Raw genomic sequence first — 27,396 nt, forward strand, 5'->3', positions numbered from 1 at the left:
AAATGAGTTGATTAAATTTGACATATATAATTTTATACAAATGTCTCGAACAATCAGAACCTATCACGTCACATAAAGGTTTACAATTTTTTGAAATGAATTGGGAACCCAACAGAAAATTAGCAGATTCAGATTTAGGGTTAAGGGGTGTGACCCGTTTAACTAAATGAGTTGAGTTAAGGTTAAACTATATAATCGTATATATATGTTTCGACATGATATGAATCTGACACTAACAGTGTTCAAGTGGGTAGTTAAAAATACTCTGCATCTACTATCCAATCGTCCGCATAGATTGCAGGAGAATTTTAGCCCCTACCTCAAAATATTTGTTTTCCTCAATGTTTGTAATTCAATTTATGTTTTCATATTATAATTTGCAAGTGTATTTAGTTCAAAAAATGGATTAAGTCCATCTAAAATCGCTCATAAAGAGCTTTTAAAAAAATAAAGCCCATATAAATTAAGTTCATAGTTTTTTTTTTAAGCAAAAAAAAATCTCAAAAAAGCGCCCAAAATGCAAAGCCAATGACACCGGCAGTTAGCACACAATATCCACCCGCAAGTGTGCAGTTATGGGCGAATTTTGCAAATGCGACTGCGGATGCAATTAATAAATTTCTTTATTCGCAAAATGTGGATGCAGATGAGGAATAACATAATAAGGGTATTCGTGAAGATGAATTGACACCCCTACCCCGAAAAGTTTGAAACCCCGATCTTAAATTTTTAAAACACTATAAATTATGGAAGTTTAACACTTCAATCCATAAAATTATAGTCACAAAATTTAAATTTTTCAGAGACTGTCTTATACGCATTTGCACCTAAAAAAAAGAGAGTTAAATTGACAATGGTAAAAGTAAAACAGGCACTTGATAAATATTCAGACTGAGGTTGATTAGAAATTAAAGAGATTGATAGCTACCCAATTACTATCATAAAATGAAAGGAATTTAAAGAAAAAAAAAAAAAAGAAAAAAAGAAAAAAAGAAAAAAAAGGTGGTGCCAAAAGGCTCCTTAAATTGACAGGATCTCAGGTGGTAGGACTCCCTCAGCATTCCGCCATTCATTTACCCATGAGAAAACATGATTTTATGTTAAAATTTTTAATACAGAATTGCAAATATAACTGAAAATTAAAATTAAAAAAAAAAAAAAAAATACATTGATAATGAAAAGATAAAAGCCACCCTGTCTGTCTCAAGCAATTACATGCAGCAATATTAGTCGCAAGGGCAACAACTGCCTAGCTAGTGTGTGTCACATGCTCCAAAAGTCATGTTTTCCTGCGCATCATAATTATATATATATATATATATATATTAAAAAAATAACCTAGTATAAAATTTTCTTACATTCAGTATATTAAATTGATATATATTATAAGAGTATACGATTCTCACATACATTTTTAACATAAAGAAACCACATATTTATTCTTCAACTATCCTACCATGTTGACGCTACTTCTCAAACAACCTTTGGATTTATTTTTTTTATTTCTTAACAATGACTGATCAAATGGTTGATTGGGACTAACATTACACTTTCTTTCACAAAAAATAAAAAATAAAAAAAATAAAATTTAGACCGTTGAAGAAACTACACTACATGTGCAGTACGTAATTTTTTTATAGCACCTCAAATCCCTCTTTTAAAAAAGAGTAATGCTATATGTTATATTTTTATCCCACAACTATCCCATAATGTTATTCTAATAAATTAAAGAATAAAATCTTTATCCGTTAACTTATAATTAGATTAATAAAATTGTGCTTTCAAACCTTGCAAAGGGCAATATTTCCACACCCACAAATTAAATGACCATTCGCTGCATCCACGGCCGCCGGAGCTCCACCGCCATCACTCTTCTAAAATGTTCACATACAAACATAACTTTGTAGTAAGCATATATACGTGTGCGAAATTATATTTACTCTCTTCAATCTACCATTTAATTTGTAATTTTATTTTTTTAGTGTACCCTATTGATCTATTATTCAATTTTTTATGCCCCCTCCACAATTCACAATAACAAAAATATCCTATATAAGATAACAAATTCCAAAAAATAAAAACAAAAAAAAGAATATATCGCTTTGGTCTATTCTTAATTTTTTTTTCCCTTTATTTTTCCTGAATTTGCTGTCCCTTTTTTATTTGTGTAGAATATTTAAATCATTTTGGTGACGGAATAGGACATTGCAACTCAAATGGTAAATTAGTAAAGTACATTAACTAAATTGAAAGATTGAACAAGACATTGTAAATCAAGTGGTAGATTAACAGAGTAAATATAATTTTTCCTAATTAAATATAATTATAGAATCATACATTTTAAAAACAAATGTCAATTTCACATATTAAATTAAAAAAAAAAATTCCTCAAACTCAATTTAATAAATATATATATATACCTTGTAAAAATCAACAGCAATGAAGTTAGGCCATCGATTACCAGCCGCATAAGAACAGCTGTTTAGCATAGTGATTAATGGATCCGAATTATCGGTACAAACTCCAAGTATGTTTGCTTGATTACGAAAATAGTTGAAGATTAGTAGAGACTTTGTTGTTGTGTTCAAGGGAGATGATTCTACACGGTTTGTGCAGGAAGAAGCATTCATCCCACCTTCACCAACTGTAATTTCAAACCCATATATCAAAATTAGTATATGCATGTTAAAGTAATAATTATATCATCATTTCTTATTTGTTCAAGATTTTAGAATAAACGTTGATTTAATATGATATTAGAGTTAAGATCCTTGATTAGAAATTTGACTTTACTTCCATTTTAGTCTCATTAATTAATAATTAAAAAGTCTTGATATATACCACATTTTAATTTCACAACGTCACTATCCTATATGTACTACTAAACGTATTAGCAGTACCAATGATCAGCCCTTAGATTTTTTTGTAACAAGGGCTGATGAGAGATGAGTATGTAGCATTATGCTACTCGTTACTCGTTAGCTAGGACTACCACGTCACTATTATGAGATAGTTGTGAGATAAAAATATGGTATATGATAATATTACTCTTTTTTTTTAACTTAAGCTTTTAGTACAAGGAGTAATGCTATGCACCAGACAAATATCATACTTTTATCTCAATATATTGACGTAGAAGGGTCTAGTAGCTAGTCATTGAATATGTATATTTTTAACAAGGACTGATGTCACTGATCTAAAGGCTAATGCACCCAATCGCGTCGATCAGCATGGTGAAATTAATATTGATATGATATATAGTATTTTTCATAGTATAATTGGTGATATATTCAACAGTAAAAATTGTTTTTCTTACTCGATCTACTGAAGTTTCACAAATTAAGGAGGAGATAGTTGGACTTACACTGGGTTTCTACCACATAATTCCACTGATAGGCAATGCCTTCGGATGCCTCCTTAGAAGAGTTTGAAGTGAAAACCACCAACCGCTGATTTTTCTTGACCATATCATCTACTGTTGACCAATTTCCGCCACTTTTTGGCATTTGAGACAATGGGAACCAGAATTTGCTTAAGCCAGCAGCATCAAACACCCTCCTCACGCCCTTTGGTGTTGAAACATGGTCTTCAATGATAATGGTGATGATCTCCCATGGGTTTGCTTGAAGATAATTTTGAACCTCATTCAGAACATTAATTGCGGGTTGCTGATGATGAATCAGGTTTCAAATCAACTTCTTGTTTGTGTAATCAACCAAAAACAACTATTAATGAAGCATGGACAAAATCGGGGATTCTTTTCAATCCTCAGTATATAATTTATTGTTCTAATTGTTAGCAATCTGAATAGCGAATATGAGAGAGCCACTATGAATATGAGGCTCATCTGCCCGACCAGGGAGGCGGACAGCACGAGACCTGTTCAGGTAGGTGGACTTCATACAGGCTCTCTCACATTTGCTGTATGAATTGCTAGAAATCCACACAATAAAATTGCTAAGAATCTCTATCCCAAAACTAGGGGGCGGGAGTTTTGAAATTTTCTTTTAATATATATATATATATATATATAGAGAGAGAGAGAGAGAGAGAGAGAGAGAGAGAGAGAGATGCTACATACCCATCTCCTATCACCTTTTGACATTCTCATATCACTAGGCTAATGTGGTAGTGTCAATCAACTTTTATTAAAAAAAATAAAAAATTCAAATGCTAATGAACATTATCACATCAATTCAGAGGTATGGGAGTGAAATGAAATATTAGTATTTAGGTCTAAAACTTAGGCTTGGCCCTATTAAAATTAAGGTTAACCTGGTCATGCCTTGGCCCTAAAATTTTTTGTTCCCATCCCTATAATTAATGGAGTGCTTAACAGAAAAACAAAGAAATGAAAATTTTAAATATAATTTTTGCCATTGTGTCGACATTTGTACTATTAAATCACCACTAGCTTATCTCAAAGGTTTAAATTAATAAAAAATAATAAATTTAATAAGTTAATTAAACTATATTCTAAACTCATAAGAGCCCTAAAAGTGAGGCCTATATATAGAAATTAACTTATGGACTGAAGTTAGTCAATTGCAATGGTTTAGAGACTTACAAAAGCTGTATAGTTGTTGCACTGTCCGTGACATAACCAGATGTTGTTGTTGAATTCATACATCTCCAGCATTAACCCTCTCACACCATTCTGCAAAGAGAAAATAACTTCAAAACATTATAGTAATTAATAAAATAGCTTCTCTTTCATCTGAAAAATGAAGATTTTTAGTAATGTTACTATTTGAGGAGAAATTTTTATTTTACAATATTTGTTTTTGTCCTTCAATATAATTTTGAGTTCGTACACTCCTACACTCAAGTTGAGCCAAAAAGGATGGTTCAACTACAAAAAAAAACACCATTAAGGTGGTTCAGTCACCCCAACAGTTGCCTCTATGGCTTGCATTCATTTTTTTTTTTTTTTCTCATATGCAATACTCCAGAGGAAATAATATAATGCTTAGATAATATGATACGTACTCTAAGTATTGCACGGAATTTCAATCCAATAAGTATCACGACCCTCTATCTCCTACCTTTTGCTTAAACCAAATTAAAGGAAAGAAAAAAAAAAATGTTTTCAGCTTTCCGGCAAGAGTTGAGAGATCTCACGTACGTCAAGCTGATTGGTAACAGAGTCTTCTTGAGTCGTGGAAAACCAAATCTTATTGCCGGTTCCGGTGGTCGCTCCAAACCTAGCATAAGCATTGTGTGCCGTTAGCCACGAGTAGCGATTAAATGGAAGCCCCTTCACCTACTCGATCAAAACATTTTTTTGTAAGATAATATTTACATTAAAAAACACAGAAACAAAATAAAATGAGAAGAATGAGAAGGGGTGGGATCTCAATAGTCACACAAGAAAAGTTAATACATTGTCAATATATATGTCCAGGAAGAAAAAAAAAAAAAACCGGTAAACAACCGCCAAACGGCCAAAGAACTTATATAGTTATATGAGAGGCGAAGGGAAGGGGTTAAGAGGGGGCAAACGACCCCCTAATTAACGTGTTTAAAATTTATTAAACTAGCTAGATAGAATTAATTATCCTGTTTGTTTGGTTGCATGCCCACCATGAAGGGGGGAAAAAAAAAAATCAATGCCCCTATAAATCTCACGCGAACTTGTCAAAAATAAATTATAAGTTCAATTTATAACAAGATTTCAGAATATGATAATTTAATTAGTTCTTTTTAAAAAAAAAAAAAATTAATATTTTTAATTAATTCTTATACAAAATTCGTCTTTTAAATTTTGCCCCTTTGAACTAAAATCCTGATTTCGCCGGCCACTATCCCAATGCAGAAAAAATTGCACTAAAATCAATTGGATTGGGGCCAAGAATAGAATCACACAAATTGGGCTACTCAAATCATTTACCTTGTTAGGGAGATATTTATTCCCTATTTAGAGTGGGGCCAGATTGGCCCCTCAAGTTAGATCCTGGACTTCGGATTAGTCCCCAGACCTTGAGCTTTGGTCACTAGCAGCCTTCAATATTTATTAGGCCAGTCAAATCAAGTCAGAAAAGATATCAGACGTCTACATTGAGCCTTGTGCTTGACGGGGGCAAAATGAACATATAGTATACGGGGATATAAAATGGAATATCTAAATTGTTTGAAGATCAGATTTTGATTATCCTCTCTCTCTCTCTCTCTCTCTCTCTCTCTCTCTTTTTCTTCTATATACACTTGACTGACTTGACCGTCAGAGGAGGCTACGCCGGCCAACCCCCGGCGGGTCTTTCTTGTTTTGCAGGCCAAGACACAGACGAAGAGACGTCTCTGATGATGCCACGTCACCGGACAAAAATTGCTTCAACATACCTTAACAATAGTATCACATAAACTACTAAAAAAAAAAAAAAAAAAAGGTCCAATTAATTATATTGATGATGATGAATGTGATGTACAGACCACTGAAGGGGGACTGATAGGTTTGATTCTTGTACATCGTGGCAGGAAATGTCCGTTCGCAAAGCAATTCCCGCATTGCAAGCCTGGATCGCAGTTCGCAATAGTCGGGAGGCCACATGGTTGTCCTACCTGCATGTACGTACGTTGCCCCATATATGAATGGTCAAAATAAAGTGAAAGACCTATGATCGATCGATGATTCATGCATGGTTTTCTATACGATAATTTAGTAAACTGTCGTATAACTAAAAAAATGTAAAGTTCTTGATTGTTCTTCTTTACAAGTTTTTGTTGATGCAATGCTTACCGTGGCAGCGGAGGAACAACCAAATAGAAGGGTCGTCGCAGCAAACAGAATAGCAAGGAAAATGAGTTTCTGCAGGTTGATATATACTGCATGGATTAGGCCGGTCTGCGTACGTAACACAAGAGTAAGAAGGGGAAGTAGAAGGAGAAGTACCTCCATAGCTGGCTTTCGGTTTCGTCACAAATGGAGGAAATTAAATTATTATTCCTCTTTGATTACTTATATATATAAATCCTCATACTAAAGCGAAAAAAAAAAGACAGAAGAAAATGTTTATAAAATAATGATCTTTCATGTTCTTTAAAGAATTAACAGAGAAGAAAATGGTGACCCTTTGATTTCATAAGGTATTTTAATTAGTTACTTGCGTTTGAAGGTTTCTTTTTTCCTTATATTTAAAAAATTGTTATTTTACTTTTCGTTTTCTTAAGCGCATAACTACACATTAAGAATTAATTTGGATGAGATAAATCAGGAGAACAACAAATGATTTCACCAAAAATTAAAAAAAAAAAAAATCCGTAAAAAAGAAGAAGAAGAAGCTAAAACTATTCGAATTAAAAGAGTAATAGCCTTTTTCACTATTGAAGAGGAATTTAAAGAGTTAAAATTAGTTTGAGAATATTCATGAGCCAGCAAAGACAAATATTTGTAGATTTTCCTCTTATTTCATTTAAAAAATTATTATTTTTGAATGAAAGAAAAGCTCCAAAAGGAGAAAAAAAAGAAAAAGAAAAAAAAGAGAGAAACCAAAAATAAATTAAAGAATGTACAAAGTATAAACCACAGCACGCGTCACGTGTCAATTGTTAAGCTTTGTCAAGACTAGACAAATTGTTTAACTCTAAACAACATCGAAATCAAACTAGTATAGATAAACCTTTTGGAAAATATTTGAGATAATACAATTTTTATTATAATTTTTTTACAAATTCATGTGACAGCCCATATTTTGTAAAAATGAATCACAAAGACTATCATGCCAATTTATAAACATAACAAATATCACGTCAGACTTTAACTTGTATAATAATTTATATTTTAGTGGTCGATAAAATGAGTGGCACGTGAATTGTGGACTCAAAATGCATGACTTTCAATTAATTAGTAATTGCAGGGAAGATTTCCATGTATGTATTACTTTATCTCTTTTTTAAAGGAAATTAGTGGAAGAATATAAATGGGAGAAATATAAAGACTTAATTTAACTTTTTGAATTTGTTGGCTTGTACAAAATGGTTTGACTTCCATGCTTTACAGGTCTTACAACATAGTTCTTAATCACAATTTTCAACTACCAGTACTATTTAATAGTGTTACATCCCATATATATATATATTCGCATTATTTTTGGCACAATACGTTTTAAAGTTATAATAACTATGAACTTATCAGAACTCTGCTGTTAAGCGTATTTTTGTAAGAGTAGTACTAGGATAGGCGACCTCCTAAGAAGTTTGGTTCAGAAAAACCAAAAGCAGACAATATATATTGTGTCGTTAGGAGTATGTCATTACAAATAATCACAATTTTCAACTTCTTCGTTAACCATAATTTCTAACTACAATTCAAAGAAGATATTTGAGAATATTAGAGATATTACAAGAGTAGTATAAATAATTAAGATGGAAACTTAATTTATTTCTAGCTTCAATAGAAAATTACAAAGTAGTATATATGAAGGATAGCTGCCATAAAGAATCCCAAACAACCGCAGCCGTTGAACTCGTCTTCTGTTAATAACTTAATATGTAAAGCTAGATGCATAACAAGCTTAATTCTTCGATATTAATTTTATGAACATTTTATATGTATATCAGCCCGGGGGAACACCAGCCTAGAGAGGGCCTCCTCTTCCTGAAGTCACATTTGCCTGCACATAATTTTCAAATAAGTTAATTAAGAAATACTCACATTAATATTCCCTATTTTTGGGTTTGACGTCAATTTATGTTCGCATGTTGAGTTCGGTTCTTCGACGGTCAACCATAATTAAACAAGTCAGATCCCTAACTCGCTAATTTTATATTTAATTCATGTCAAATTCGTAAAACATTTCAAAAATTGTCAGTCTTATTAACTAAAAACTTTCCAATAATTAGTTCATCATGAGCTCCATATCAAAGAAGAGAGAGAAGGGTAAAGAGAAGTAAGATTGTTCTCATCACAGACCTTGCAATATGCTATATTTCCACACCCACAAACTAAATGACCATTGATCACGTCCACAGCTTCCGGGGCTCCACCACCATCACTCCTCTGAAATGTTCATATATATATATATATGGAAATATATAATTAAAAACAAGCAATTTATTTAATTATATATGTATAGTATATATATATATACCTTGTAGAAATCAACAGCAACGAAGTTAGGCCACCGAAAACCCGCCGCATTATAGCAGGTGTTCACCATGCTAAGTAGCAGAGCTGAATTATCCTTGCAAGCTTCAATTATATTTGGCCTACTCTGGAAATAGTTCACCAAGACCAATGATCTACTGGTTGTGTTCATCGGAGACGATTCTGATCGGTTCGGACAAAACCCAGGTATCATTCCACCATTCCCGTCTGTACATATATTTCCATGCACCCAACCACATTTATAAGCTTCGGTTAATTTCTTCAAAATTAATGTTTCTTAATCGGTGCATTTTGTCCCGTGATTTTGTAGGCTAAATGGATGTTTTAAAATAAAATTGCGAAAAATGTAGTTTGGAAGTGCATTTGAAAACGTGAAAAAAAAAAAAATTATGCTTGAGTAATGCTACTCTTCACATATCCTTATTATTACGCTTATTTTACATCGACTGACGTGACATGTTTTTTAAGTGGCTAACACTTCTATTTTTTAAAGTAGCTGATAGAACAAAACTAGGAACTTAACTTTAAAGGGCCAGACTGTATTGAAAGTTTTTTGAAATGAATCATCATATATAATAAGGTTAAAAAAAAAAAAAAAAAAACCAAATATTTTTTGGAGGGAAGAATATAATGGGCCTGGGAGGAGCCATGGCCGCTCCTAATCCCCCATGGCTTCGTTCCTGATGGGTGGCATGAGAAGTTACTTAAAACATACACTATTAACTGATATAAAATGGGTGTGAAAAGTAATACTACTCTTCATGTTTTTAAAACCGCAAGTAAATGGGTGCATGCGTTTAAAAACACATAATTTTAAAGGTTCAATCTCAATTTTATTAAACGCTTAACTGCCTTTTAAAATCGTATTTTGATTAATGCCCCGTTTGTTTCGGCGTAAAATGATTTCTAGAAAATGGTTTCGGTATTTTCCGGTGTTTGGTAGGGGCGAAAATAATGGTCAACCGGAAAATGATTTCCGTTTGACCAAAAATGCTTAATAAATTTTGGAAAATGATTTACGCTTTTTAAAAGCGTAAATCATTTTCCGTAAATGATAGATGCAGTCGATTCTTTTTTAAACAACGCAGTCGATTCTTTTTTAAACAACGCAGTCGATTCTTTTTTAAACAACGCAGTCGACCTTTACGTTCAAGCAGTTGACTATTGCCGAATTTCGACAAGTCAGATTCCGACTCCGGTCGGTGCCGGAATCCGGGGATGTCCGGCAGATGTCGCCAGATTCCTGGGATATCATGCCGGATTCCGGCCAGACTTGGCGGAACGGCCGGATCTCCGGCTATCTTGCCGGATCCGGTCGTCTGGCCGAGATACTAGCCGGATCTGGCCAGAACGGCCGGACCTCCAGCATCTGGCCGGATCCGGCTGTTCTGGCCAAATCTCCGGCCAGCTGGCCGAAAACTGGTCAGGACGGCCGGTTTCCGGTCAACTGGCCGGGATCCGGCTGTTTTTTGCCGGATTCCGGCGAAAATGGCCGGAATTCGGCAATTTTTGCCGGAATTTGTATATGCCAAATTTTAAAAAATATTTTTTATATTATTTTATATTAATATTTTTATTTCGTGAATAAAATTTAATTTTTTTAAATTAATATGATTAAATTAAAATATAAAAAATATTTGTAATTTTCCGTACGCGCCAAACACCGAAAAATGATTTCGACGGAAAATATTTTTCTGAAAAATGACTTCCCCGAAACTATTTTACGACGAAAACCGCTTTACGCCGAAACAAACGGGGCATAAATGTATTTCGACATTGCTATTTGCTTAAAATCGCATGTTTTAAAATTACTAAATCAATCAAACAATTAGGCTAGTGTAGTATCTCATATATAATAGGAGGAGAACAATTATAAGTAGTCTTACATTGGTTTTCGACCACATAGCTCCACTCATAAGCAATGCCTTCAAGGGCCTCCTTAGATGGGTTTGAAGTGAAAACCACTAAGCGCTGATTACTTCGGAGCATATCATCAACAGTCGGCCAATCTCCACCATCTTTGGGCATTCTAGATACTGGAAACCAGAATTTCCTTAGGCCAGCAGCGTCAAACACCTTTGTTAGCCCATTTGGTGATGTAACATGGTCTTCAAGGATAATGGTGACGATCTCCGATGCCTTTTCTTCAAGAAATACTTTAATCTCTTTCAGAACATCAATGGCTGGTTGCTACCTAGTTATAAATTAACCAGGTTTCAGATCAATTGATTGTTTGGAAATTAAATATATATACTTGCAACCAATTAATGACGTCAAATAAAAAAAAAACATGTTTTTTGGTATATATGTTGATATTATTATTAAGGCATATTTTGGGATCGATGTCGACTGTGCATGGTTTCCACTTTCCAGAACATGAATCTTGAATATTGCATGCACACTTACAAAAGCTGTAAAGTCATTGCACTGGCCGTGACACAACCAGATGTCGTTGTTGAAGTCATATGTATCCAGCATCAACCCTCTAACCCCATTCTGATAAAAAGGAAAAGAAAAAGTAAATTCTGCAGGCACTGCAAACAAAAGATCCCCATTTCTGGCATTTTCTAAATGCTTGGACTGCATCAATAAATGCCAGAAAATATGTTCTTGACATTTGATTAGTGACAATCTTAATTGCCACTAATATAATGTCTGAAGTTTAGTTACTGGCAGATACACACATATACCAAATAATCCTGGTGCAATAATTTGTGCTGAGGATAAAGCATCTTGCGCCAAGAATTACTTCTTGGCGTATTGTGAATCATCCTGGCGCATGCTAATGTGTTTGGGTTTATCGATCCAAATCAAATTGGATCAAATTACATAGTATGCTTGGGGTAGAAAAATAAGTTCTCCCCAGACCATTTTTTTTTCTTCGACAATTCTCAAATAAGGGTCCGTTTGAATTTACGATTTTAAAAAGTGCGATTTAAAAATAATGATTTTAAAATGTGCGATTTTAAAAAATGCAGTTAAGCGTTTGGTAAAATCGCAGTTTGACATTTAAAATCACAAGTTAGCATTTAAAATTATGCGTTTTCAAAAAAGCACTCCCTTACTTACAATTTGAAAAAGTTGTTTTATACATTTTCAAATTGTAATTTTTTAAAAATGTAATTCCCAGACGGTTCATTTTCTGTGATTTGGTTTAAAATCGTACTTTTTGTCTACGAAATCGCAGTTTCAAACATATCCTAAAAATAAGAGGCCAAACCTGAAGGTCGCCCAGTCAGAAAAGAAATCAAAATTTTTCATTTGAGGGGTCCAATATATATATATATATATGAATGAGGAGACAAGCGACTCAAGCTTACTTTTAATAAGGATGAAACCTAATTTATAAGCTTAAAATATATATATATATATATATTATAAAATCTTTTTAATTAAGTGAATTTTAAAAACCATAACTCCCCTGGCATATATGTAATTCCGTCCTTGGATGGAGCCATGATTTTTGGTATGATAATACCCATACAGTAAGCACATGAAATCCCAAGAGGATACGAGTCACTTATAACTCTTGAATTTTCACTCATTTTAAAATAAGATATTTAAACTTTAAATCGTCTCAATTTAGAGTATTCATTTTTTAGAAAGTTTCAATCTCAGTTATTCATTAGAATTTTTGGCTAAATCCTATGAAAATTCTCAAAATACTCTTATGTTTATTTTTTAAAAAATATTATAAATTTTTTTCGAAGATTTAGGTATATATATTTTTGTAAATTCCGTTAAATTCTAACTAACACCTAAATCTTAGTAATTTTTTTTGAAAAATGTGTCACATCATGTTGAAAACAATTTTTTTTAAAAAGCGTTAGGATGTATTTCTCTCTTTTCAAAAGAGGTGAAAATTTAAAGGTCAATAGTGAAGTTGTTTCAAAAAAAAAAATTCAAACTAAAAGGGCCATGGCCCCTGATTCGATCTTTCCCTATTTTCAAAAGATTTGTTCTAATAATAATAGTAGTAATAATGATAAATATATATATATATATATATATATATATATATATATATATATATATAGATAATAATGATAGATATTATTTTTATTTTATTTTTTATTTTATAGATAATGATAGATATTATTATTATGTCTTTACTTTGGATGAAATAAAGTGCAATGAGAAAGAGACTAAGAGGTCAAAATCGAATCGCCTAAACTCTAGGCTATCTTATCTTCTCCAGAATATGCCACGTACCTCTATCTCTTTCTTTCTCTCTTGGTATTAATTTTCTTTTATATGTTTTTGTAAATGGTCATTTTCTTGCATTATCTTCTCCATAATTTCTCGGGAAACAAACGGAAACAAATTACACTAACATACATTGAGCTGTCTGGTAATGGAGTCCTCCTGGTTGGTCGGAGCTAGAATCACAAAGCCTGTCCCCGACTTCACCCCTCTCCTTGCATACGCATTGTGCGTGGTGAGCCAAGAGTACCTGTTAAATGGTAGCCCTTTCACCTAAACAACACAAATCATTTTTAAATTAAATTATTCAAATTACATAAAAAATCTTAGAAGAACTAAAGCAAAAAGCAACTAAAGAACAACGACCTAACCAAAGAATCAAACTAAAATTCGATCTAAACTCCAATTCTGTAGAGGATAACATTTCATTTAGTGACCTTAATTAAACTTATTTTTAAAGAGAATTCTAGTATTAATTAATTAACATAACCTCTCGTACAATCTGTGTGAGCAATTGATCTTCAGTTTTGAGATGAGTTATTCTGATTATATTATCTCAATATATAAATGAATGAGATGCAATAAATTAAAAAATAATTAATTTTTCTTTTTTAATAAAATAATTACTACCTCAGAAGTGGGGCTGGTAGGTCGTGTTCTAGTACAACGACGTGGTCGTACGCCATCTGCGACGCAAATCTCGCAGTGCATGCCGGAATCGCAGTCTTTGTTCGAGAAACATGTCTGTCCCTCCTGTTAAACAAATCATAAGAAGAATTAAGTTGATGCAAAGAAAGAGAGAGTTTTCATGGGAATTGAAGTTCGATCTGCAGGTTCTTATATATTGAATATTCTACATTTCTGGCAAGTATTTTTCCGGCGTATTAAAAGGGCCGCCGTGTTACCTTGCCGGCGGCGGCGAAACCAAAGAGAAAAGCTGCGGCACACAGAGTGGCAAGGAAGACTATTTTCTGCAGGTTAATTGCACAAGAGAGTTAGATCTTGATGATGATGAAGAGCATTGAAAGCAATTAAGGAGGATGAATGATGATCACCAGAAATTTAGCAGAGTACTTAAGTTACGTACCTTCATTGATTGCTGGTGTTGGGTTGAATAACAGACAGAAAAACAAGTTTTTTTGAAGCCCACCGACAGTGCAATGAGTGTATAATTTCTTGAGATGACTGTAATTAAGAAAAGAAAAAGACACAAGAAGAATAGGCACCAAGAGGTAACTCAATCGGTTGGAGATCACGCTTCTTGAAATGGAGGTCAATAGTTTGAATCCTCCCTCCCCCTCTTCTGTGTACATATTCTCACGTGCTTTTTTAATATAGAATGTGACTATTATTACGTGCATTTTTACATGCTAATTTAATTAATTGAATTAATCGGAAGAATTTTCATCCTCTAAGCCGATTTTTAGAGGAAACTTTGTCTTTCCAAAAATGGTGAAAATGAGGAGGTAATGAGGCATTAATATGGAATATTGTCAATAATTGAGATAAGAAAGATAAGAAATTCAATTTAAAAGAGAGAAAACTATTAATACTTAGGTGTGATGTAACCAAATGCCAATGGAATATAATGATCATTTCATAGTTAATTGTCACGTAACCCATGATACAAATTTAATTATGTACTTTCATTCGACTTTGCGTAACAAATTTAGTTTTTGATCATGTCCGTACGTAGTTTTCATGTAACCAATTGATAGGAATTTGAATACCTTTATACTTTACGTACGCCTATTTGTTACACTTATTTTATGTATACGGACTGACGTGTCGTATTTTAAATGACTTTTTCATATCAGTTACTTTAAAAAAAAAAATGAGACACTTAAAACACGTCGCAATGTCATCGGTGTGAAATACACAAGTAGGTATAAATAGTAGCATTACTCATTTACAATTAAGTTCCTGAAATTGGTTTTTGATATTGGATAAAAAAGAAAAAGAAAAAAACCTATATATTTGAAGAATTCCAATTAATAGAAAAATAATGAAAATCAAAGTCATAGAAGAAGACAATCTTGCTCCAAAAAACCAGACTTTAAGCCAAAAAGAGAGTTGTTTTTGAGTTCTCTCATAAACTGAACTCATGTTTGTGTTTGAAATGATAGATTAGGTATGACTTGAGCCAAAAAGAGAGCTCAATTTTCATAAATCCATTTGCCCGATAATTTCATGCATCCTCTAAAATTTTCGGATCTTCAAGAAGAAGAAAATGAAATCCAACAAAAAAAATTCTATTACGCATGGGTTTATAGCTGTTAGGTTCTATGTTGTGAACAAATTCAGTGTCAAAAATTGTTGTGTTTTAAGTCTAGGTTTAAGATCTAAGTTGGTTCTTAAATTAAAGTTCAAAACTTGGTTCAAAATGAAAATAAGAAGAGGTCGTTCACAATCTCAATCGAATGACGTTCGAACGAGACAAGTTTTCAAAGATTCAACATGCATGTCGATCTGAATGTCTCAATCACAGGCTCGTTCGAAAGGTGTTCAAACAAGATCATCAAGACACTTCAAGAATTGAGTTTCATAATTGAATTTTTAAATGTGTGTTTGGGTGTTGAATTTTTGAGATTGAAAAATATTGTTTTTTAATAGTAAGAAATGATTGAAAGTTTGAAAAGTTGTGTATAATGATTGGTATTGTAAAAAGTTGTGTGGAATAATTATTTAAATAATTATTCTATACAGTGGCAGGGGGTGGCCGCGCAGAGCTTGCGGTGGCCATCGGGCCAGCCCTAGATGGTCCCGAAGGCCACCCCCAAACCCTGAGGATGGCTGCGCGGCCGCCCCATGGACCGGGGGTAGCCGCGCGGCCACCCCCGGCCAACTTTGGGTCCAAGAAGAGCGGACGGGACTACCCACCTCGTTCGGCTCCGTCGCGTCGTCCGTGGAGTTGCCGATCTCGAGTGTCTGACATGCAGTTGCCGATCTCGGGTGTTCGGCGTGGCTGCGTGGGGCGGTGGCTCTGTGGCTGGGAGGAATTTTGGTTTTTGTTTAGGGTGACAGGAGGGATGATCCGGTGTTTTGCCAACATTTATCTTTTTCGTGTTTTTTTTGTTTCATGCTGATATGTTAACCTCTTATTGGTGGGCAGAAAGACATTGGTTTTTGCCACCACCGAATAGAAGTTATTTCCAAAAAAAAAAATGAGTCACACAAGCTCTTTTCATGGGTTAATTAAAAAAAAAAAAAAAAGGTAAAATCTACCTACTCTTTTAAATTATCACTCAATTTATATTGTTTCTTCAATTTTTTATTTTGGACAATGTCCTTCTAAATTATTAAAAATTGTCAATATTTTTCCAATGAAAAAATTACCCTTAATAAAATTCAAAAAAAAAAAAACTAAAAATAGAAAAAGAAAAAGAAATACATTAAAACTAAGGTTGTCCAAATTTAAAAATTAAATGAAAAATTAAAAAAAAATCTTTTTTTTTTTAAATTATTCTTTTAAAGAAATTATTATTTTTAAACAAATTAAATTTTCATTTATTTATAAAAATAAAATAAAAAAAATCCAGAATTTATAGGGTATTTTTGTTTTATTGAAAAAATTGTATTATCTTTTTGCTGGCCTTGAGAGACATTGACAATTTTTTAATAGTTTGGGGCACATTGTCCTGATTGAAAGTTTTGGAAGGAGACATTGTCAATTGAGTAGTTGTTTGAGAAGGTATGTGAACTTTTCCTTAGAAAAAATAAATGGTGACAATTTTATTTATTTTTTAATTATTTTTTTTGAATGTAAGGGGGGTAAATTTAAATAGTCCATTTATTGAGATAAAGAGTAAAAAAGAAAACCTATGGGCCGATTGAAACTGCCATGTCGGCATGGTTGGATAGTAGTGTGATAAAAGTGTAGTTTATGAATTGTGATCTCCACCAATTTATTGTCCAGATTGCTAGCAATCCAGACAACAAATGTAAAAAATTTTATGGGGTCTACTTGCTCAAATAGGTCTTGTTTAAACAGTTAAGTCTTATAAATACACTCTCATATTCACAGTCTAAATTATTAATAATTCTTACAATAAAATTATTAGAGATATGTATTCACGATTTCTAGCATTACTTTATGATATAAAATCAATGCATTAAATTAATCCATTAAAGATTATTATTTACATTGTTCCATACTTCCAATGACCCGTGCCGATACAGATCAGACATGCCGATTCTCTCTTTTAAGCTAAAAATAAATAAAAATAATAATAAAAAATAAAACTTGGGCTTTGCTGTCTCCTCACGCTAATCAACAGTCGTGGGTCCCAAGCTACACTCAACCCCTACTCCATTCTTTGCAATTTCTCACATGCTGCCAAATCAGAGTAGGCACATTAGGATTGGAACCATCATCTTTATAAGAAGGGAGTTTCGTTGATTATCATGCATTTTCACTCGAGCAAAACAAACGAGAAAGACAAATATATATATATATATATATATATATATATATATATATATATATATATATATATATACATATAAAGTCCATGAACCATCTAGACTTAAAAGACGTTTTGAGAGAGGAGAGAAATATCATGACTTATAAAGTGTTCAGGTAAAAAAAATCTTAGTGATGTGAATAAAATGCTTAGATGAAAGAAATCATAGTAATGTGAGACTTTAACATGCCTCCTTATATGTGGTAATTAATAGCCAAACATGTAGACAATAACGGAAGGAACAGTCTTATCATGATTATCGTAAGAAATCTGTGACTCTGATATTATGTCAAAAATTTACGGACCTATTGACACTCTCAAAAGACGCTTTTAGAAAGAAGGGAACATCATGACTTATAAAGTGTCCAGATGAAATAAATCTTAACAACATATGACACCTTAAAATTTTCAAAAGATTATTTTTCTCCATAATATTAGATTATAAATGTGCTAAAAAAAAATAAAACAAAAAAGGGAACAAAGATATGCTTCAATCCAACGAACCCCACAGTGCTTTTAATGTGCAAATTGTGCATTAAATTAGCCAATTGGGAATCAGTTTGAGAACTTGAGGGATGGAGAAAAGACTGAGAGTGAGTGTGTGGGGCATTTTTCCACGAACAGTCAAAACCCACTCTCATTGTCTTCACACACTCTCTTTCTCTCTCTATCGCTCTCTGTCTCTGTGGGGGCAACTTTACTTCTTCGTCTCGGTCATGGGAATGTTCGCGACGCCCTTTTTGCTGGGTTTGCTGGCGTTTCTTGGAATGCAGCTCCCTGTAATAATGGCGGGTTAGTTCTATTTGATTCTTTCCTTGTTTCCAAGCTTCGCCTTTACTCTTGGTTTATTAGCTTCTTCTTTTTTCTTCCTTTTCGTTCTTGCTCTTTGTTAGGAGTATTACTTAAGGAAGCTACGTTTATTTGTTTCTCTGTTTCGTTCTCGTTTATTTGCTGTTATGGGGGGAGGTTTGGCCTGTTTTGGTTAAAATGGTGGTTCTGAAAATGGGTTTTGACTGATAATTTGAGTTATTCGTCTATTTGGGTTTCTATCCTTGTTCTGAGATTTTAGTGTTACATTGTATATGGTTGTTTATGTGGAACTGGGTATTGTTTGCGTTATGTGTTAATTTTGAGTCATTGTAATTTCTAAAATTGTGTTTGTTTCTGGTTTTACCTTAATGGGCATTTCAATGCTGTCATTTTCGGGCTTGTCTCACGAATTTGCAGTGTAGGTGATGACCATGCAGCTGGGTTCTTGCGGTTTGCGTGAATTTTGCTTGTGCTTTTTTGTGAATGAAATGGAAAAAAATCGTTTTGTTATTGTTTTTGGCTTGTATTGGGTCTTATTATGTTTGGATTTTTTTTGAGATTTCATATTCATGAACTTGTTTGAAATAGTGGTTGGGAGCTCCTGAATTGATATTAGATACGTCATACTTCATACTACTGGGTCATTATTTTCTGAAGATCATGCTTAATGATTTTTTTATGATGAGTCGAATTTTATGGTATTGTTTTGGACATGGATATCGGGCATCAACTCTGTCATTGCAGCAAAAAAAAAACAAGAAAGGAAAAGAACGAGACTGCAACATGGGTGTTGGGTCCAACACATGAATGTTGGGCATTACGGCAGCATGACAAAAACAATTAGGCTATTTTTTTGGATAATAGACTGGCCCCAAGGGGGAGGGGAAGGGATAGAGTCAAACCAATGGCCTCTACCTTATGAGGCATGATCCTGGCCTATTTTGCTACCCCTTGTGGTGCAAAAAAGAAAAAAGGATTTTACATGTTATCTAGCCATACAACTTCGCCTAGGGACTATAGAATATAACTTTTAAGTTCACTTTGTGAGGAAGTTATGTGAATCAGATTGATGTTTTACCAACTTTTTTTTATGAGAAATTTCCCGCATTTTTGAATAGATAATCAATTGTGCATGTTGCAGATGATGACTTGTAAGTCAGAGAACATCTCATGCTTGATAATTACCTTCACTATTTTTTGCAGATTGCCCCTTAGATCTGAGCGGATCTAATTTCACCATGGTCGCCTCAATCTGCTCCACAAAAGATGACAGAGGAAAGTGTTGCCGCTACATTAATGCTTTTGTTGCAGTTTCTATTGCTCGCTATGCAAATGCCACAGGCAACCTAGGGGTTGCTGCAAATACGTCTGAAATCTGCCTGCATTCCATATCAAAAACCTTGGAACTGTATGGAGTTACACCAAATGCAACGGTGTTTTGTGGGTTTGGAACAAAAGTTCTAGTTAATTATGAGTGTGAAGGTCGGACAACTGTCACCCAGATGCTGGAGTCTCCAACATTTGTGGATGTCACTGCAAATTGCAAAATGCCACTTTCAGAGGATAGTAATTGCAGGAAATGTTTAAATGCTAGCATCACATACCTTCATCATCAGATAGGAACTGAAGATAATATGACACTGAGTACGTGCCGCGATGCAACTTTTGTTGCAATTGCAAGCCAAGTTGATGGCAATTCATCTCTCGAAACTGCTAGCTGTTTCTTTGGAGTTCAAGGGATCAGCCCACTTCCGGGTATGAATACTTAAGTCAACTAAGTCTAAACCATTAATCTTGAGCAATAATGGATTTTTAGTATGTGGGTGTTTGTGTGTGTTGAGAAATAACAGCTGGTGTTGATGGTGCAAGCTTTCCTGTTCCTTATATACTTCCTATCTTGTATGCCTCATCTTATCATAGGGATTTGGCATTTCTGCTTTTGAAATTGAAATAATGTACTGAAATGTCCATTAGAACCTATCTATCATCTGCATTATTTTCTTTATTTTTATGTTTTCACCTTCAGGAATGTCAAACTTTTACTTATAGGTAGTAGTATAATGGTAAACATGGTTATAGTGACTCCATACGTGTTCAAGTATAGTGGGTCCTTCTTGATGAGATATGATCAGGTCGTACATCCATTTGCTATGTCATTGCTAATATATATTCTAGAAAGGAGGGGTTGGAGAAAGAGCTCTGTTGTTTGTGATATCTGTCCTAGGGACAGGTAGGGTGTTTTTTTTTTTTTTTTTTTTTTTTTTTTTTTTTTTTTTCTATTTTTGAGGGGCGAGGAGGATATTGTTGTTGATGGAGCCAATTTGTTTGCTTTGTTGAAAGAAATTCCTTGATAGATTTCTCAACAAATAGATCCGGTTTCATCATAATATCCAGTGATGAGCAAGTCATGCTAGCTTCTGATCTTTTGAGTTGGGAAGCTCTTGTGAGGGATGCTTATAAGATTTCTCACCTATAATTTTTGTAGTTTAGATTAAAGCTGACTCTTTTCTCACTTGAATATGTGGTTGAAGGATTCTGTGTACAGTTTTGTTTTGAGTGTTGGTCCAGTGAGGCTCCTCTTTGGCACTGTAATATATATATATATATAGTTTTTTTTTTTTTCAAAACAAATTTGACCCTAAAATTTGAACTCTAGAAAGCAGTTTTATTGTAAAAATGTTATAAGAGAGGAAGATAACTGGATATTATTAAAAGGACGAGATGGGGATGGACATAGAAGGGCCTTTTTCCTGTGGACAAAAATTTCTAGGATGAAGAAGTGATGACTATATGTTTTAGGATGAAAAAAATTTCTATGGATGTATCTGTTTTGCTTTGGAGGGCCATCAACTTCATATTCACCTTTTCAAATTACTTTCTTGGATTGCGGTGTACCCTAATCTTTCAAGGTGGTGGTCTAGTTGCTACTTTTTTTTTTTTTTATAAGTAAATTTAGTCTTATTGAAAGCGTAAGGCGCTTCTAAGCACACTGGAAGTATATAAAAGGAACCTCATCCATCTGCTACTAGATGGATGAGGTTGTCTTGGCATTTTTTACACCTCTTATATAATGAAGGCAATTGTCATGCCTTTTGAGTTTCCTAGGTCATCTGTTTTTGAGGCTGTTATTGAATTAAAGGAGTCAGTTAAGGTTTGATATGATTATCAGTAATTTTATACTTCCATTGATCTGCAGTCATGTCGTGCAAAGTAACAAAGCAGTTTTCCTTTTCTGAATGGGCTTAGATCCAAAGTTTTCAATATGCAGTCATTGAATTCCTTTGTCGCAAGTGGAAAAGAGGCTTGTTATTTGGTGGGTGTTTTGAGGGGGGGGGATGGAGAGGGGATATACTTTTGGTTGATATGGGTGTGTTGGCTTATATGTTTACTTCTTTGTTTTTTTCCTGTAGGAATTTCCATAAACTCACAAAAGCTATTAACGGAGTCTATTTCTAGGGTCAGGAAATCTGTGTAACTAAACCTCCCCTTAGGAAGGACAGTGGTAATGCTATTTAAAAGAAAGTGATTTATTTTGGCTTAATTCTAAGGGGATTCATCATGTGGCTTACAAGAATTTAGTAGTAGGACTCGATCTGTGGGAATAAATGGTAATGAGATCTTTTGTTATTTTTACTGTGGTGGATAGCAAAAGCGTCACTCTACCATGTTTAAAATTAGGCAGTTTACTCTTAAATCTAAACAGTTTTTTATATTTGACTGGTATCAATACAATTCTTTAGCCCCCAATTGGTTAAAAGTTAGAGCTCTTTTTCACACAAATAACTCTGGTGAACAAGCAGAGACTGAATTGAGTAGTTTACTTTGGACATACTTTTCATTAAGTACTTAACAAAAGCCAGTTCTACTCAAGAATAAAAAGAGAATAAAATAACGAAAAGATCTGTTGCCTCATCTAACTATCATTTCGCTAAGTTTCATACATTTTTGTAGCTTTTCTAATTTTTTTATTTATTTATTTATTTATTTTTTATTTTTATTTTTTGGGGTGGGGGGTTCCTTATGGTGGTGATTTTATCGCTGATGATCATTTGTTGCCAATCTGATCCCAGTTTCAGAGCCGGCCCCATCTTTGCGGCCTGAGGCTTCTCCAAGTCCATTGGTTGCTGAGAGCCCAAAACAACTAATGTTGGGTATACCCTCAAATAAAAATCACCATCCCTATCGCCTGAAATTGATTCCAGGTGTCGGGATTGCTGTTACAGCAGTTGCTGTTATGATGCTGGTAGTCTTGGTATTTCTTATTCGTAGGAAAAGCAGAGAGCTGGAGGATTCTGAAAATATGGATAAGACATCTTCAAAAGCTTTTCCTCCTCGGCCTATGCGAAAATTTCAGGAAGGTATGGCCCCGGATCTTTTATGGTTACGTCCTCTCTTGACATTCCCATATATCAACATCCTATTATTTATCTTTTTTTCTCTTTTGGGGGGTGGGGTGGCGGGGTTGGGGGGTGTCTTTTCTGGGATTCGGGGTTAAGTGTAGGTCCTTCATCTATGTTCCGAAAATTCACCTATAAGGAGATAAAGAAGGCAACTGACAGTTTCAACACTGTCATTGGGCAAGGAGGATTTGGGACAGTGTACAAGGCTCAATTTAGTGATGGCTTAGTGGCAGCAGTAAAACGTATGAACAGAATTTCAGAGCAGGGGGAGGATGATTTCTGCAGAGAGATTGAGCTTCTTGCTAGACTGCATCATCGGCACCTTGTTTCTCTAAGGGGCTTTTGCATTGCAAAACATGAGAGGTAGTTCGTCCATGCACCCACTTGAGTGCTGCCCCTCATGTATTGGCAACACTAAATATTTTTGTTTGCTTCGTGGCAGGTTTCTCATGTATGAGTATATGGCAAATGGAAGCTTAAAGGATCATCTTCATGGTATGCTTCTCGCTTCTTCAATTTCTTTTCTTCCCCACCCCCCCTTGGCCCAGCCCTCCCTCCCTCATTAACAACTGTTTCTAAAGCCCCCTTAGTTGATGCTTGTGTATCTTAATGAATTTGATCTCATGTTTGTGCAGCTCCTGGCAGAACTCCTCTCAGTTGGCAGACTAGAATGCAGATTGCGATAGACGTGGCTAATGCTCTGGTAATCTACAGAATTATGCTCCTCTCTTTGGCTGGTTGCTTAGCTTTTGTTAATTTTCAGATCTACTTAAAGCTAAATTAATATCTTACAGAATTGCTTTTTATTATTTGCTGTTCTTACATGCAGGAGTACCTCCATTTCTATTGTAATCCTCCTCTGTGCCACAGAGATATTAAGTCCAGCAACATTTTACTGGACGAGAACTTCGTGGCTAAGGTAGTGTATATGTTGGATGCACATGTAGCTTTTGTACATAATTCTGAATCCTTAATTAGTGTTGCGAAAGAGATGACATTCATCTAAATAGAGTTCAGGAGTGTTCTGCACTTCTATATCTCTCAATTCTCTCTTTTTTAACTAGACTACTTTCAGGAAGAGGGCACATGTTTGTGTCAAAATAACTCAAAAAGAGTTTTCTTTTCTGGAGTAATGCATCCGTACTTCCTTCATTTCTTTTTCTTTTTGTTGGAATTCTGCATCCTAAAACAAAAACATACACATCCAAGCACCATGTCAAAAGCTTTGGAATAACGTGTACAAACGTTGCTGTCTTGTTTTCCAGATTGCAGATTTTGGCCTTGCACATGCTTCAAAAGATGGTTCTATTTGTTTTGAACCAGTAAATACTGTTATCCGGGGGACTCCAGGTCAGGGAATAGCCATATGACCGCTTGAACATGAATTATCTATTTTTTGTGCTAAAGAGATCTAAATGTTGGATGGCTTCCAGGTTATATGGATCCTGAATATGTTGTCTCACAAGAACTCACTAAGAAAAGCGATGTTTACAGCTATGGCGTGCTACTGTTGGAGATAGTGACTGCAAGACGAGCAATACAAGACAACAAGCATCTAGTGGAATGGTCCCAAATTTACATGGAATCAAGGCTACCTGAGCTCGTGGATCCTAGTATCAGGGATTTTTGTGACTTTGACCAACTTCAAACAGTAGTCTCTATTGTGAGATGGTGTACCCAGAGAGAAGGCCGAGCTCGGCCTTCGATTAAGCAGGTTCTTAGGCTTCTATATGAGAGTTCTGACCCAATGCAAAACAGCCTTTTAGACGCATTGGCAGATGAAGATTATGAAGGAATTGGAGGGAGAGGAAGGACAAGCAAAGGGAAAATGCATAGGCATGATGCAATCTTTCACAATGGAGATGGAAGATATCTTGCTTCTTCCTCAAGTACATCTAGGTCATATTGTAGTAGGAGCTTTTTACTTGAAACTGGCTCTCCACAGTCTCCGCCCAATATACTTTCTCTTTGATGCCAATCATTTGGTGGGTAGGACATGGACTGAGTCATTGTTGAAAGCATTGGTTTGGAGGGCTTGAATTAGGTTGCATGTATGCTTGGTTTTCCATCCTCACCAAGTAAAAAGTTTTCATCTCCCGGAGGCATGTCGAAGACATCAAGATAATTTCTGGCTTTGGTTAAAAGGTAAAAATGGAAATTTTAAGAGCAGTCACACATGTTTTTGTTTTATGTTTGTTGAAATTTTGGGAGAAATGAAAGTATCACTTTCTGTTTTATTACTGATTGTATACTGTATGAAATTGTAAAGATTTCGTCATCAAGATCAAATCATTATGCCAATTTTGACTGAAAGAATTGCCTTGGTATCTGTAATATTGTTTTAAATTGATGCAGTTATCATTGAATTTCCCATATTCTTGCAGTTTAGAGAACATGTTCATAACTTGGATGTTCAGAGAGATTTGGTTTCCTTGTTTGTAATTAAGGTAACTACAGAATCCAAATATTTGTTGTTGAATTTCTTTCTTTCCTTCTCTCATAATTTAAAGATTCACTGAATTGGCTTGAAAAACTAAACAGAGGGGACAGTGGTTGAACCTTGAGGAAGTAGAAGCACACAAATGAAACTCAAAAACAGTTTCTGTTACGTTAGAAATCTACGTAAAGGATCAGAGTTTGAGATTGGCTTGCAGCCTGGGCTGAATCTTTCCTGACAACCCGTGTACAAGATAATCGGTTTGGCTTCGGGTAGGGCTGTAAACGAATAGAGTTGCTCGAGTTCGGCTCAAATTAGCTTGGCTCGGGATATTAAATAAATAGAACTTGAACCAAAATTTATGTTCTTTTATTAAACAAGCCGAACTCATATCAACTTGTATAACTTCATTTTTATTATTTTTTTAAGGGAAAAATATATATTAAAAAAAAAAAAAAAAGGCACTCTAAACTAATGGCCAATTTTAAAATAGCCTCCTGAATTTTCAAGTGTGCTAAAGTAACTCATTAAACTACTAAAGTGTGCTAAAATGGCCAATTTTGTCGAAATATTCTTATAATACTCTTGCCACGTGTTATGTATTCCATTAACAAATAATAAAATTTTAAAATTTTAAAAAAATAAAAAATATGAAGGGGTGGCTCGAGCCACCCCTTTGGGCCGCCACCCCCATTTTTGCCAATAGGGGTGGTCGAACCACCCCCATAACCCTTAGGGGTCATCGATCACGTAATGCGTGATATTGTCACAAGCGAAGAGGCAATAAATGGAAGCCTTGAAGCTTCCGCTCCCTCATACCAAGGATATCACTAGGAAGAAGGAAAGCAATGATAGATAGGCTAGATTAGGGCTTTCATATCTAAAAATAAGAAATTTGGAGTTTTCATCTCCGTACAAGGGGAACGTCTCCTTTACCTTCGGTTTTTTAATGCCTCTTTTTCTCGATGAAATTTTTCTCTCTTTTTTCAAGAATACGTCCTGAACCTTCAAACAGTCAAAAAGAAAAATAAAAACTAACCTCTTGGGGTGGCCTAACCATCCCCATGGGCTTTAGGGTGGTTCGACTACCCCTAGATCGATACCCCCTCAAAATATATATTGGGTAGCTAGCAGCACACTTAAATAAGGGATCCCGCTTATTGGCAAAAACCACATCTAAGCCAAATGGAGGTGGCGCAAGTCCCTAGGAGGTGATTTCAACCACCCACATTTTGCCATTTGGGGCTGGCCAACCGCCACCCCCATTGCCCAAAGCCACCCCTTCATATTTTTCATTCTTTTTTTGGTTCTTTTATTTTATTTTTTAAAATTTTTCCTTGATTTCTAAATTTAGTTTTTTAAATTTTGATTTTTTTTAATTGAATATATAACACGTGGCAATGGTATTATAGGAAAATTTCGATAAAAATGATATTTTTGGCACATTTTGGTAGTTTGATGGGTCACTTTAGCACATTTAGAAATTCAGTAGGCTATTTTAAAATCGGTTGTTAGTTCAGGGGCCTTTTTTATATTTTTCCCTTTTTATAATATTATTTTTTAACTTGGTAATGAAAACATATTAAATGTTTTAAAAAATAACTATGAATTTCCTTTGTAATGTAATAAATATTAAATGTGTATATGTATGTATATGAGTGGGTTTATGTATATGTATCTATGTGCGTAATAAATGTATATACATACTATGAGAAAAATATAAATTGAGATTAGATTGTTTAGGATTCGAATTAATTAATCTAATTACTAAAATAATAAATCTTAACAATAATTAAATAACTAATAATTAGTACAATTTATCAGAAAAGAAAATCATGACATTTATTTTATATATAGAATAAATAGGATAATTGAGTGGCTTGTGAACAAGTTCGATCTCATTAAAAAATAAATTAAATTTTAAGCTTACAGAGTATCTAACTTGGTAAGAAGCTCGAACTCGGCTCATTTTCGAGAAAA

At 34.2% G+C, this 27,396-nt stretch overlaps 3 protein-coding genes across 8 annotated transcripts; 1 reads left to right on the plus strand and 2 right to left on the minus strand.

Moving 5' to 3' along the window:
* Positions 1 to 1,041: 1,041 nt before the first annotated feature.
* LOC133881605 (PI-PLC X domain-containing protein At5g67130-like) lies at positions 1,042 to 6,935 on the minus strand. Of its 4 annotated transcripts, XM_062320562.1 has the most exons (9): positions 6,890 to 6,935; positions 6,737 to 6,805; positions 6,430 to 6,558; positions 5,126 to 5,263; positions 4,568 to 4,657; positions 3,365 to 3,668; positions 2,421 to 2,644; positions 1,788 to 1,874; positions 1,042 to 1,289 (listed from the first exon to the last, which is right to left on the minus strand). In XM_062320562.1, exons 1-9 carry the CDS (start codon positions 6,893 to 6,895, stop codon positions 1,254 to 1,256), a joined length of 1,083 nt encoding a protein of 360 aa, XP_062176546.1. In that variant the 5' UTR covers positions 6,896 to 6,935; the 3' UTR covers positions 1,042 to 1,253. The 4 variants fall into 4 exon arrangements, with proteins under 4 accessions (XP_062176546.1, XP_062176545.1, XP_062176548.1 ...); XM_062320561.1 differs by having other exon boundaries at positions 6,737 to 6,914; XM_062320564.1 differs by lacking the exon at positions 6,430 to 6,558 and having other exon boundaries at positions 6,890 to 6,905.
* Positions 6,936 to 8,428: 1,493 nt separating this feature from the next.
* Positions 8,429 to 14,463, minus strand: LOC133881606 (PI-PLC X domain-containing protein At5g67130-like). Of its 2 annotated transcripts, XM_062320565.1 has the most exons (9): positions 14,394 to 14,463; positions 14,212 to 14,277; positions 13,937 to 14,059; positions 13,442 to 13,579; positions 11,510 to 11,599; positions 10,990 to 11,293; positions 9,087 to 9,310; positions 8,909 to 8,995; positions 8,429 to 8,609 (listed from the first exon to the last, which is right to left on the minus strand). In XM_062320565.1, the coding sequence occupies exons 1-9, from the start codon at positions 14,397 to 14,399 to the stop codon at positions 8,574 to 8,576; spliced, it is 1,074 nt and encodes a 357-aa protein (XP_062176549.1). In that variant the 5' UTR covers positions 14,400 to 14,463; the 3' UTR covers positions 8,429 to 8,573. The 2 variants fall into 2 exon arrangements, with proteins under 2 accessions (XP_062176549.1, XP_062176550.1); XM_062320566.1 differs by lacking the exon at positions 11,510 to 11,599.
* A 3,850-nt stretch (positions 14,464 to 18,313) lies between these two features.
* LOC133881602 (probable receptor-like protein kinase At1g49730) lies at positions 18,314 to 25,818 on the plus strand. Of its 2 annotated transcripts, XR_009902561.1 has the most exons (11): positions 18,314 to 18,561; positions 19,783 to 20,334; positions 22,650 to 22,937; positions 23,081 to 23,342; positions 23,422 to 23,474; positions 23,615 to 23,682; positions 23,809 to 23,898; positions 24,245 to 24,329; positions 24,413 to 25,124; positions 25,364 to 25,426; positions 25,521 to 25,818. XR_009902561.1 is itself a non-coding variant. In XM_062320556.1 (9 exons), exons 1-9 carry the CDS (start codon positions 18,345 to 18,347, stop codon positions 24,949 to 24,951), a joined length of 2,154 nt encoding a protein of 717 aa, XP_062176540.1. In that variant the 5' UTR covers positions 18,314 to 18,344; the 3' UTR covers positions 24,952 to 25,216. The 2 variants fall into 2 exon arrangements, 1 of the variants encoding a protein (XP_062176540.1); XM_062320556.1 differs by lacking the exons at positions 25,364 to 25,426; positions 25,521 to 25,818 and having other exon boundaries at positions 24,413 to 25,216.
* Positions 25,819 to 27,396: the final 1,578 nt, after the last annotated feature.

This window comes from Alnus glutinosa, chromosome 11, assembly GCF_958979055.1.
Source record: "Alnus glutinosa chromosome 11, dhAlnGlut1.1, whole genome shotgun sequence".
In the NCBI taxonomy this organism is placed as follows: Eukaryota; Viridiplantae; Streptophyta; class Magnoliopsida; order Fagales; family Betulaceae; genus Alnus; species Alnus glutinosa.

Bases quoted from the DNA above. Each gene is read 5' to 3' on its own strand.
- LOC133881605 (XM_062320561.1), bottom strand. From the start codon at position 6,895: ATGGAGGTACTTCTCCTTCTACTTCCCCTTCTTACTCTTGTGTTACGT. The intron at 6,559-6,736 runs GTAAGCATTGCA...ACGTACATGCAG, and splicing joins GTTGTTCCTCCGCTGCCACG to GTAGGACAACCATGTGGCCT. The intron at 5,264-6,429 runs GTCTGTACATCA...TTGATCGAGTAG, and splicing joins CTATCAGTCCCCCTTCAGTG to GTGAAGGGGCTTCCATTTAA.
- LOC133881606 (XM_062320565.1), bottom strand. The intron at 11,294-11,509 runs GTAAGTGTGCAT...ATAACTAGGTAG, and splicing joins GCAATGACTTTACAGCTTTT to CAACCAGCCATTGATGTTCT. The intron at 8,996-9,086 runs GTATATATATAT...TGAACATTTCAG, and splicing joins TTGCTGTTGATTTCTACAAG to AGGAGTGATGGTGGTGGAGC.
- LOC133881602 (XM_062320556.1), top strand. From the start codon at position 18,345: ATGGAGAAAAGACTGAGAGTGAGTGTGTGGGGCATTTTTCCACGAACA. The intron at 23,343-23,421 runs GTAGTTCGTCCA...GCTTCGTGGCAG, and splicing joins TGCATTGCAAAACATGAGAG to GTTTCTCATGTATGAGTATA. The intron at 23,899-24,244 runs GTAGTGTATATG...CTTGTTTTCCAG, and splicing joins ACGAGAACTTCGTGGCTAAG to ATTGCAGATTTTGGCCTTGC.